Source organism: Salvelinus namaycush, chromosome 10 (assembly GCF_016432855.1).
Source record: "Salvelinus namaycush isolate Seneca chromosome 10, SaNama_1.0, whole genome shotgun sequence".
Classification (NCBI taxonomy): domain Eukaryota; kingdom Metazoa; phylum Chordata; class Actinopteri; order Salmoniformes; family Salmonidae; genus Salvelinus; species Salvelinus namaycush.
Genome location: NC_052316.1, coordinates 13,827,564 through 13,840,275, shown reverse-complemented (window position 1 = coordinate 13,840,275; position 12,712 = coordinate 13,827,564). Strand labels below are relative to the sequence as shown.

The 12,712-nt window shown below is 42.8% G+C and overlaps 1 protein-coding gene across 1 annotated transcript in view; it reads right to left on the bottom strand.

Annotated features, from left to right (window-relative positions):
* Positions 1-1,640: 1,640 nt before the first annotated feature.
* The window catches only part of LOC120054720 (epidermal growth factor receptor substrate 15-like 1), a 34,100-nt gene continuing 23,028 nt past the window's right edge, over positions 1,641-12,712 (bottom strand). The window contains exons 23-24 of the mRNA XM_039002273.1: positions 5,845-6,023; positions 1,641-3,361 (exon numbers count right to left, since the gene is read on the bottom strand). Coding sequence (XP_038858201.1) covers positions 3,215-3,361; positions 5,845-6,023 — 326 coding nt within the window. The 3' untranslated portion in view covers positions 1,641-3,214. The remainder of the gene's footprint in view (positions 3,362-5,844; positions 6,024-12,712) is intronic.

Below are 12,712 nucleotides of genomic sequence, written 5' to 3'. Positions count from 1 at the left end.
TATACAGGCCTCTGCATGTATCCCTATACGCATGATCAAACTCGAACACCCGAACAACGAGAAAATAAGAATTAAAATCTATTGCACAATGGTGGTATCAAAGACAAAATACAGCATGAGTGGTAAGTACGTAGAGAACACTAGGTAGTGGATGAGAGAACACTTGGGACCTGTTTCAATACTCTCAAAATGCATCCTTCCATCCTGCCTCCCTAATCTGACATGATTAGATGGGTGATTGGGATACATCATGGAACCCTTTCTTTCACCAATCCTATAGTGACAGATCAATGATAACTTCAAAGAATGGAGTAAGAAAGGATGGATGGATTTTTAAGGTATAAAAAGCGGCATGAATTGACCAATGAACAGAGAGCTGTGGCCTGGTCTACGGCCAACCAAGCACCCTCACTGTGGATTTCCCCTAACCCGAGGACACATTACAAGGGTTCTGACACAGAGCATTCTGGGTAAGGGCGGGAGTGTTGGAATTCCAAGCTTCGGGCGTCTGACCTGTGATTAAAACACCACAGGTAGGGCTGAATGCAGATGACCACAGGTTACCTCAGCTATATACAGCAGCCCGGTTAAAGGTCAGATCTGTACCAGAACAGGTTCTTCTCATAGAATATTATTACACTGTTGTAACCACTACAGCAAAGAAGTTTGATATGTAAACATAAACAAATAAATATCAGGGAGAGATGGTTGCAATTTCCACCTAGTGGCAGTGTTAATGGTCCATACCACGGAATTGTAACTTAAATCATGTCCTTCCCCAACCCAAAGGGGAACGTAGCTTTAATAATACATTTTCACAACATATGGCTCAGGATAGGTCTTTTCACTCAGACTACTCCAATAGTAGGGGACAACAATGGCATTACATGGAAGCTTATTAAAGGTAATGGACACATGTACAGTAGGACACATATAGTTCAATACAACAGGAGAACATAAAACAAAGGGGCAATGAGTGCAACTGTCATTTTCATATGAGCTACTATTATCATCATCTCTATTCAGTTCAATTCAAAGCTTAAAGAGCAATTCTGCCACTTTTCAACCTCATATTCATTATGTTCAGCACCATACCAGTGTCTACATATGTGAAAAGGACACATTTCTATGATCTGTGGTTAAAAAGATAAGAAGAAGGTCCTAAAAAATGCTTCTCTGTAGCTAGGTTTCCATCCAATTGGCGACAGATTTGAATGAAAAGAAAATATGAGCATTTTCCCACTAGGGGTATGTTTCCACCAAACGGACTTGTTGTGGACAAAAGTCAGCACGTAATGCACACAAAATGTAGTTTTTCATTTTAAGTGTACTGAATAAAAAGTTGAATGTGTTTCCATCTCATTTTCAACTCTTCCGATAGTTTTGTCACAAAAACTGTTGCGTTAAATAGCTAATTTTCCCACTCTGGTCTTGGCACGAGAGCTCTAGCCAACAGCTCGCAGATACAATGTGGGTAGGCTAGTTTACATGATGAGATTATTATGGATAACAGCGAGAATATTTTTATTTGTCAAACAGCAGACAAGCATCGATCATCATGTCACCAGAATAAGACCCTCAATATTTATTGGAAAGGAGCATCAAGATCACCGTGGCGTGCACTTTCACCACCCTGTGATGTTCATCATAACTTATTTCATCTGTAGTGCCGTTTTTACATATGTAGACACTGGTATTGCGCTGTTGATAATGAAAATGAGATTGAAAAGTGGTGGAATTGCCCTTTAAGTTTGAAAGTGAAGTAAGAACCACAGGTTTAATGTGGCAGTACCATCAGCAAGAAAATCAAGTAAAAGACAATGCGGCTAAAATAAAATAAAAGTTGTAACAAACTATGACACACTGTACCGCAAACCGTTGAATATTCACGTTATAGCTGTGAAACTCACGTGACCTAATGAATTTGCATATCATTGATGGTTAGCCGAAGAAAACCACAGGCCATTTCTTACTTTCTTTGACCTCTCTGCAGGGTGTGCTTGCAGGTTTATCCATATTTGCAGCTCTTACAACTAGAATTGTAATTAACAATATTGTTTCAGTCCTTTAACAAATACTACATAAAATAATAAAATAACACTTATTACGTAATTAAATTAAATAAAAATCGTACAAATCTGCAATTAAACCCTCTATAATAAAACATAGTAAAACTTTAAAGAATTTCCCTCATCTAGTCGTTTTTGTGGTTGTTTGATGTAAATCACAGCCTTTTGAACTTACTTAAACTGTCAGAAGAGGCACAACTAAGTATCCATTCCTTCTCCCTATGTTCGCTGAAGCACTGAAATATTGTAAAAAACAATGCATCTACTATCTCACACTCGGCGAGAAAGAAAATATATCTGTACAATTTGTTCTGGTCCAAGCAGACCTCTCTCTCACACAACACTTGCAGTAACCAGTCAGGGAAGCACCCAGCACTGCTCCCATGGCTCACCACATTCACATAATAAACCAATACTAAAATAATGTTTCGATCTTCAAAAGCATCCCGCCATAACCTTTAACTATTCCCTTCTTCACATCTGTCAGAGCTCTTGTCGGTCAAGTGAGGGGATCCATGCTCCCTCACCAGACAGACACATATTCTGCTCATCTTTACATGTTAAGCCAGCCTCTATAGTGCATTTAAACAGTGCATCACTTCCTTCACAAACCATGGGTCATCATCCGTTCCCCTCCCCACCTATCAATTAAAAACAGTAAGAGAGATTGTGATTGCTGGCTCCCACCCCCCACTCCAACCTCCCACCGTAAAGTAAAATCCAGTTCCGTTTCCACATAGGGTCCAGGACGACCCCAAAAGTTCTGTTTTGCTATTGTTTTGCTTTGAGAGTTTGTCGGTCTGGGGAATGTGTGGCGAGGTGTGTGTATCTGAGTGTGCGTATCAGGTGGAGTGTGTATGTGTGTTGTAGCGGTGGTGTGTGTCTGCATGCGTATGTCTGTGTGTGTGTGGTTGAGGAAGCGGTCATGTCTTGGGCACATCGGCCCTGAGGGAAATGGCCAGCTATGGGTCCTTCACAGTGTGTGGGGTACAGTTTGTGAGTTGTATACGAATGTGTTATGCGTGTGTGTGTGAGTGTCTGCGTATGTTTATGAACTAGTAACGCTAGTAAGAGTATGTCTATGTGTGCGTTTGTCTATGTGTGCATATCTCTACGTATGTGTGTCTGTGTGTGTCCAGTCCAGGTCACCCGTGGGACATCTCGGCCTTGCTGAGAGCGATGGCCAGCTCTAAGTCCTCTTGCTCCTGCTGCCGGAGTCTCTTCAGCCGCTCCCGCTCCGCTCGCTCACTCTCTCGCTTCGCCCACTCCAGTTGCTGGGCCTCATTTCCAAACTACAGAGAGAAGAGGAGAGAGGCATTCAACAAAGGATTCATCCGTCACACCATGTACAAAACACACATTAGGAGGTGTTTTGTCAGAGTATTAGATTTGAATGAACCTTATCCTGTACATTAAGAGTAAACTTCAATTTCTGCCTGGCTACCTACCGTAAGAGGACATAGATGACTGTAGTTTACTATTATAACCATATCATGTACATACACAAAAGCATCAACACACACACAAAATATACCCACTGCACAGACAATCTAACTGACCTATCCCAATCGGTACTTTAATGTTCAATTTATGTGTGTTCTGCTGTTGGAGGAAAGATGCTTCTTATTGTTAAACCTGAGTGGTTGTGCTCAGAGCCTAAGTACGTGAGCGAAATACAAAACAAAGCACTTTTCAATTTGACCGCGTTATTAAACATTCTTACCTTAACTTTTTCTGGTCCTGCGAGAGAAAAATGAATTACAAAACACCAAATAAACAATTCACTAATCGTGTATCACACCATCCATTTTACACCGAGCACACAACGAAACAGCATCACCACAAGATACAACTAACTATGAGAAGGCGACATGGAGGACCGTTTCAGTTCGTTTCCCAAATGAAAATGAATGAGCAACTAAAAGCATATTTGAACAACATGCAAAGACGACATGTAGAGAGAAAATGAGAAGGACATTTTTGATTCGCTGTTAAAGTGGTAGTATGAGATCGAACCGAAGTCAAGCTAGGAACTCTCCCATGCATATCAGAACGCACACACATTCTAAGATACTGCTTTGCCATCCTTAGATCTGATTCAAATGTCAGGGTCAAATGAGGCCATTCAATTCTTGGAATCATGCTGACCAAAATAAATATGGAACAGAGTCCATTGAGGCATTTAATAGCTATATTTGTTTCCTTTAAATATTTATAATTCAATTCAGGGGCCAAGTTCATCTGGTATTTTTATAGATAATATATTCAATGTGGAACACAATACCTCTTTAGTTTAAATAAAGTATGGGCAGTTGACTCTGTTAAAATAGTTTTGGCAACTTTGGGAGTAGTTTGGTACAAGTCAGAGATGGTAAAGCAGGATCTATGCTACCGATGTCATGCAGCAGACCAACACTAAACAGATTGAGCAAACTAAACCTAAAGAAAAGACAAAACACTGATACACACTAATACTGTATCTAAACACTAGTAGGACATACATGACTGACACACAACATAGACCTGAGGGGTAAGAACTCAGGACTGAGAGCTGAGTAGTGATACTACTGCTTCCCGTGTCAACAGATCCCACAGCCAGACCAGTGGCTTGGAGCTGTCAGTCACTAAACCACACAGGATGGGCTCCCCTTTCCGGCCTAGCCTGGCCTAGGGTACGCACCGACTGAGTGACTGTCTGACTGGCTGGCTGCCTTACTGAGTGACTGGCTGACTGACTGACTGGCTGACCGCCTTACTGAGTGACTGTCTGACTGGCTGACTGACTGAATGCTAATGCCGGGAGCTGAGATGGAAAAGGTCAATATTCAGATAAGAAGATCCTGAATACATCCTGGATTATGGCTACACTGTGTGAGACACCCATTGGTTGGTTTAGACAGACAGCCCAGGCCATAGCACCGCACTGGCTGGATTATTCAACCCTAACCTTAAAGCGCCGACTGGCTAGTTGAATAATACTTCACACTGCCAGAATCCACTTATTGGACTGCTAAAGAGGTGATGGAAATAATACTTTTCATTTGTGCTTGTTTTGGGAAGCCTCTAGCATTCTACACAACAAACCACATGGCAAAATATAGATATAGATTTTTTTTATGTTCCAATCGCGGCGTACACATCAAACCACAAAAAGGGCTGACACCCTTTCCTGCACGAGCACCGGGGACCACTTCTGCAATGCAGCTCTGCACTTTACTGCACAATACCGAATGCATTGTAGGTGGTGTGCAACCAACTACAAAGCATAGGTTGAGAACCCCCCCAACCAAAATCATAACACAGTATAGATAAGTGAGTCTTATGCAACCTTTGACAGGCTTACACTCAGAAAACAGCTAGACGGCAAAAATGTGTGGGAGTTCAGTCATCATCTTAGATATGAGGTAGGGTTGGATCACACAATTAATTAAAGTGATGATCAGATGATCAGTGATCATGAACAGTAGTTATTGCTAGTGATTATGCCATAGCCAACAGTTACCCTACATGGTGGTTAATTTGCCATGGGTCTGAGTGGGAAGATGCCTGGCTCTGGTCTTTGTGTGGAGTGATGGTAGGTCATTGATTAACATAGATGTCTGCACAGTGAAGGGATGCCAGGACACAGAAAGATGAGTAGATAAACAGCCAGGGCCTTGTGGTTAGTTCCGCTCTAGATCCTTCAGGTAACGTTGTGGGAACTTAAGCAGAGGTAGTGGCTAGGTATATAAAGACTGGTCTGGACAGAGAGAGAGTATCACTGAGCTCAACTTACAGAACTGAAGTCTGCAAAACCCAAGGAACAGTCTTTAGAGGCTTTACTTGAGGCAGATGGAGCAAAAGGATCTTTGCCACTAAAGGGGTCGATGACGTCACTGCCGAACGGCTGGAAGGGGTCGCAGGGCTTGGTCGAGTCGCCCGCTCCTCCAGGCATGTTGACGGGGGTGCTTTTACCTAAGGACATTAAGACAGTAAGGACAGTCATTTCCCCTGCAGAAGAGACCACAGTGTGTGTGGTTATGAAGTCAACTACAATTATAAGGTGATGGTTTGATCACTGTCACCACGTTTTTCCTTATCGACGTCTGCTCGCTACAGCCTTCCAACCCCCACAAATGCTGCCCCCCCCCCCCCCCCCCCCCCCCCCGCCAACTCCACTTCTCGTCTCACGAGAAATAGAGCATTCTATTATGAAAAGCTTTGAAAACCACAGCAGTTTCAGCTACACTCGTGGTGCACCAAAACCACACGCAGCTCAACTTAAACTAAATAGAGAGCACACAAACAATGCATAGATACAAAATTGTGCTGAAACAACATGCCAGCATGGTATGAATTAAACACGCATTTAATGACATGGGCCAATATACTGCATAAACCCAGTATCAAAATACATGGCGAGAGCTATTTTCTCTTTTATGTTGGGTTTTATGGTGAGCAGATGGGTAGAGTTTATGCCCACATAACCAACACAGGATTCAGTTCACAAGTTCATCAGATCTCTCCTCAGTGGGTGATTTTAGCGTTTTTGTCAAGCCTAGATGCTACATGCCTAGGGCCAGGAGTTTTTAATGACCACATGACCTGCCCAAGAACAACTAACTATGGCCCAGAGTTATACCTGTTAATGTCAGGAAAAACTCCTGGCCTTAGTTATGCCAACTCATTGTATTCTCTATCTTAATTTCCACATAGCTTAAATACATAAATGATTTAACTGAACCGAGACTACTCTAAAATAAGCCCGTGTTAACATGGTAGAGATGTTTCCAAGCTGTTTCTCTGTAGGCCAGCCATTGCTGGCAGAGACAGTGGGCCGTGGGAATGTAGTACTTACTGGTTGTTGTTGCTTCTGAAGGTGTTAACCACGTTGTCAATCGAGCTGTTATTTATACCAGGCCTGCCAAGGTTAGCAGTTCACAGGCCCACTGAACAGCCAGGCAATCAGTTTCTCTCTTTCAGTAAATGGCACATACTCTTCACCACAAACCGTCAGCTCCACCCTGCTCCAAAATACCAGCACATTATCAATGCTGTCTATCAATGTGATGCACAAGGCACATCTCAGAGCCCCACAAATAAAGTTGATTATATTATTCTCGTAACATATATCGATCGTATGTCCTATTTATGATTGTCTGTATCTCGCAGCACAAATGTAAAGTATTGCTATGTAATGAATTCAGAAACTACCTAGAAAAATTTGAGATATCTACATCAAACTATCATTCTATGTTGTGACCTTTCACTTGTTGCAAATTCTGCTCAACCCCTCTAATTTGGATACATAAACCCAGGTGTGAAAGCAGTTTAGATATGGCATTGGCCAGGGCACAGAGTGTGACCAGAGTCGGGCAAGAGGTCGCCAGAGAAGCCACACTGCTCACCCGAGTGTGTGCACACAGTGGAAACAGAGGAAGTGGGGCAGGGTGGAGCTGAGAACATCGGGTGATCTGGTGTCAGCATGGCCAACCACAGATCATCTGTGTATTCCTGAGGCATGTTGCTCTGTGTTCTCACTGCAGCCTGGCATCAGGGTTGAGCTCTCAAGCAATAGTCATACAGTCATACAGTTCTACTCATCTAACACTAATCTCAGGCAAGGATTTTACAGATAGGGGATGATCAGCGACAATTCATACATATTTTTTAGAAATCTAATGGAAAAGTAAGTAAGCATACAAACACACATGCATCAAAGTTGCGACTACTATGCTCTAATGTGTACAGTGTACCTAGGCTACAGTGAAATTACACTGCATATTGCATACATGGTTTTACCACAAAGCGGGGCCGCTTTAATAATAATAGGTGGTGAAATCTTGATTATCGTGGCCCATTGAACTTCCTTCGTGAGGTTTAAATGGTGAAATAAGACTTTCACTCAGTAACTTTATGGCTAAAAAGCACATTGAGTTGCTTCTACGTTGAGCAGAGTTACTGCATAGGCAACTGCAAAACTGTTCTGTTGATTCAATCTTCAAAAGGAGAATGAAAAGGACACTTGTTTGGCAGAGATGATGAACGTATCTGTACCCATGAAGTGCCTTTCCTGTTTACAACCTAGTAGAGCTCACGGTGGAGGAAAAAAAGGGGTTTTCAGGCCAGTCAAAAACAATGTTTCTGAGCTGCAGCGAGCATTGATGTTTGATCTATGACTAGCATATTCTACTTTTATCATGCAGAGGTAAGAAGGCAACACCAGCTGAGTTTAGGCTTCAAAGATTATACAGGTCCCTTACAACAGCTTCTAGTGAACTATGTTCTAACAGTCAGAAGATACAGTATTCAGACCCCTTTTTCCACATTTTGTTACGTTACAGCCTTATTATAACATTTATTTTCGTCATCAATCTAGACACAATACCCCATAATGACAAAGCAACAACAGGTTTTAAGAAATGTTTGCAAATGTATTACAAATAAAAAACTGAAATACCTTATTTACGTAAGTATTCAGACCCTTTGCTATGAGACTTGAAATTGAGCTCAGGTGTATCCTGTTTGTATTGATCATCCTTGAGATGTTTCTAAAACTTGATTTGAGTCCACCTGTGGTAAATTCAATTGATTGAACATGATTTGGAAAGGCACACAACTGTCTATATAAGGTCCCACAGTTGACAGTGCATATCAGCGCAAAAACCAAGCAATGAGGTTGAAGGAATTGTCCGTAGAGCTCCCGAGACAGGATTGTGTCGAGGCACAGATCTGGGGAAGGGTACCAAAAACCTTCTGCAGCATTGAAGGTCCACAAGAACACAGTAGCCTCCATCATCCATAAATGGAAGAAGTTTGGAACCACCAAGACTCTTCCTAGAGCTGGCCGCCCAAGAGCCCGATGGTCACTCTGACAGAGCTCCAGAGTTTCTGTGTGGAGATGGGAGAACCTTCCAGAAGGACAACCATCTCCGCAGCACTCCACCAATCAGGCCTTCATGGTAGAGCGGCCAGTCGGAAGCCACTCCTCAGTAACAGGTACACGACAGCCCGCTTGGAGTTTGCCAAAAAGCACCTGAAGGAGTCTCAGACCATGCAAAGCAAGATTCTCTGGTCTGATGAAACCAAGATGGAACTCTTTGGCCTGAATGTCAAGCGTCACGTCTGGAGGAAACCTGGCACCATCCCTACGGTGAAGTATGGCGGTGAAAGCATCATGCTGTGGGATGTTTTTCAGCGGCAGGGACTGGGAGACTAGTCAGGATTGAGGGGAAGATGAACGGAGCAGAAAGTACAGAGAGATCCTTGAGGAAAACCTGCTCCAGAGCGCTCAGGACCTCAGACTGGGGCGAAGGTTCACCTTCCAACAGGACAACGACCCTAAGCACACAGCCAAGACAATGCGGGAGTAGCTTCGGGACAAGTCTCGGAATGTCCTTGAGTGGCCCAGCCAGAGCCCGGACTTGAACCCGGTCGAACATCTCTGGAGAGACCTGAAAATAGCTGTGCAGCGACGCTCCCCATCCAACCTGACAGAGTTTGAGAGGATCTGCAGAGAAGAATGGGATTAACTCCCCAATAACAGGTGTGCCAAGCTTGTGGCGTTATACCCAAGAAGACTCAAGGCTGTAATCGCTGCCAAAGGTGCTTCAACAAAGTACTGAGTAAAGGTCTGAATACTTATGTAAATGTCATATACCTGTTTTTGCATTGTCATTATGGGGTACTGTGTGTAGACTTATGAGGGAAAAAACTATTTCATCCGTTTTAGAATAAGGCTGTAACAAAACAAATGTGGAAAAAGTCAAGGGGCCTGAATACTTTCCGAATGCACTGTATGTGATGATAAGCCATGCCATCCATACTCACAACGTTCTTCTGTGTGTTTCACTAGAAGAACAAAACAAAAGAGGGGAACACTTACAGTGAGGTGACAAAGACCACAGAGGGGAAAAGACAAAGGGATAGTAAACAATTGCAATTCTATAACACAGATGTCGGATCATAATTTGATCACTCTTTTGTTGCTGAGAATTTTCCTGCACAAAAGGAAATACAAACTTGTAGTGTATTTGAGTTATAAAAAGGATTCTAAAGTTTGTAATTCCCACTTAGAAATTTCAGACTTGATTTGCCCTAACGGAAAATGTATCAACCCCTACAAAAATGTCAATTAAAGGGGAATGGAAACACTTCAGGACGTTAAGCTGAGCAAAGTGATGTATTCAATCCACTCATAACAAACATGCTTGTAACATAGAAACATCTCTATTTTAAAGTAATTTGATCTGAACAACGTTTATTAGAGGTATGGGTAGCTCCATCTTGAATTGCCATAGTAACGACTGTTACTAGAAGTGAGAAAATTGAGTTTTATCATGGAGACTGAAAGTGAATGCTGGCACCGGGAGGCCAAAACGAGGCAAGGTAACTAGCTAGCCTACTTGATTTAGCTCTTCTCTTGTCTTGTCTTTTTGAAGTAAATATTTTCATTGATAACTGTACAAAATAAAATAGAAGAGCATTTATCATTCGATATGAGCTAGACCTAGCTAAAACAAACTGGCTAGGGATTAGATTTAGCTAGCCAGCCAGGCAGAATAGAGGGCTGCTGCAGGAGCTACGATCCCCATATAGCTAGGTAGCTACAGTAATTATTAGCTAGCTAGCAAACTACATAGCTAGGTATCTTTGATATATTATGAGTCTTTATATCTGTGATAGCTATGATTCCTAAAAATAGAAAGCCTTCTGGCTGTTGATTGCAAGAATGAATGTACCTAAGCCTGAAGCCTAACCCCCATAGCTAGCTTTAATAACTTTTGAAAGCTCAGATTGGTAGTCGGCTTGGTAAATTATCCTGGTTCTTTGCTACTTACAAGCATACATTATAATATTATTTCAGTTATTTTACGTTTTCTCAAATGTGAGTGAAAAACTTTGGATAATAAAATACAACTTTGTCACCTTACAAGCCGATTGATAACTTGTACAATTCCCTTCCAGTCATGATACCCTTTTTTATTTGCAGAGGTTCATCGCTACTTGGGGAAGACGAGGACAAAGAGGATGACATTGAAATGGAGGAGCCAGAGGAAGTTGGAGCCACCACGTGATGCTGCTGCCTCTCAAACAAGCTTTTTGACTGGAAAGTAACTGTCAATGATGTATTATTGTTATGTACTAATAGGCCTATAAATTTGATATTTTAAATACTCTCCCTCTCTCTGTCTCTGTTTGCAGGACACTGTGGTGGACTGTCAGTGCTCAGACCTTTTTGAGAAGATTGACATTATAGACATGTCTCCTGTGCACCAGGCAGTCAATAGCTGCCACCACGGTGGCAAGGATAGACAGGGGCTGGAGAGACTGGAGAACATGCTGCTGAGGCTGCAAACAGGGCTGCGGGGAAATCACACCCTCATCCTCACATGACACATAAACTCAGCAACAAAAAAAAAGTGTCCTCTCACAGTCAACTGCGATAATTTCCAGCAAACTTAACATGTGTAAATATTTGAATGAACATAACAAGATTCAACAACTGAGACATAAACTGAACAAGTTCCACAGACATGTGATTAACAGAAATGGAATAATGTGTCCCTGAACAAAGGGAGAGACAAAATCAAAAGTAACAGTCAGTATCTGGTGTGGCCACCAGCTGCATTAAGAACTGCAGTGCATCTCCTCCTCGTGGACTGCACCAGATTTGCCAGTTCTTGCTGTGAGATGTTACCCCACACTTCCACCAAGGCACCTGCAAGTTCCCGGACATTTCTGAGGGGAATGGCCCTAACCCTCACCCTCACCCTCCGATCCAACAGGTCCCAAACGTGCTCAATGGGATTGAGTTCCGGGCTCTTTGCTGGCCATGGCAGAACACTGACATTCCTGTCTTGCAGGAAATCACGCACAGGACGAGCAGTATGGCTGGTGGCATTGTCATGCTGGAGGGTCATGTCAGGATGGGCCTGCAGGAAGGGTACCACATGAGGGAGGAGGATGTCTTCCCTGTAACGCACAGCGTTGAGATTGCCTGCAATGACAACAAGCTCAGTCCGATGATGCTGTGACACACCGCCCCAGACCATGACGGACCCTCCACCTCCAAATCGATCCCGCTCCAGAGTACAGGCCTCGGTGTAACGCTCATTCCTTCGACGATAAACGCAAATCCGACCATCACTCCTGGTGAGACAAAACCGCGACTCGTCAGTGAAGAGCACTTTTTGCCAGTCCTGTCTGGTCCAGCGACGGTGGATTTGTGCCCATAGGCGACGTTGTTGCCAGTGATGTCTGTTGAGGACCTGTCTTACAACAGGCCTACAAGCCCTCAGTCCAGCCTCTCTCAGCCTATTGGGGACAGTCTGAGCACTGATGGAAGGATTGTGCGTTCCTGGTGTAACTATAGTTTTGGCAAGTCGGTTAGGACATCTACTTTGTGCATGACACAAGTAAATCTTCCAAAAATTGTTTACAGACAGATTTCTCTTATAATTCACTGTATCACAATTCCAGTGGGTCAGAAGTTTACATACACTAAGTTGACTGTGCCTTTAAACAGCTTGGAAAATTCAAGAAAATTATGTCATGGCTTTAGAAGCTTCTGATAGGCTAATTGACATCATTTGAGTCAATTGGAGGTGTGTACCTGTGGATGTATTTCAAGGCTTTCCTTAAAACTCAGTGCCTCTTTGCTT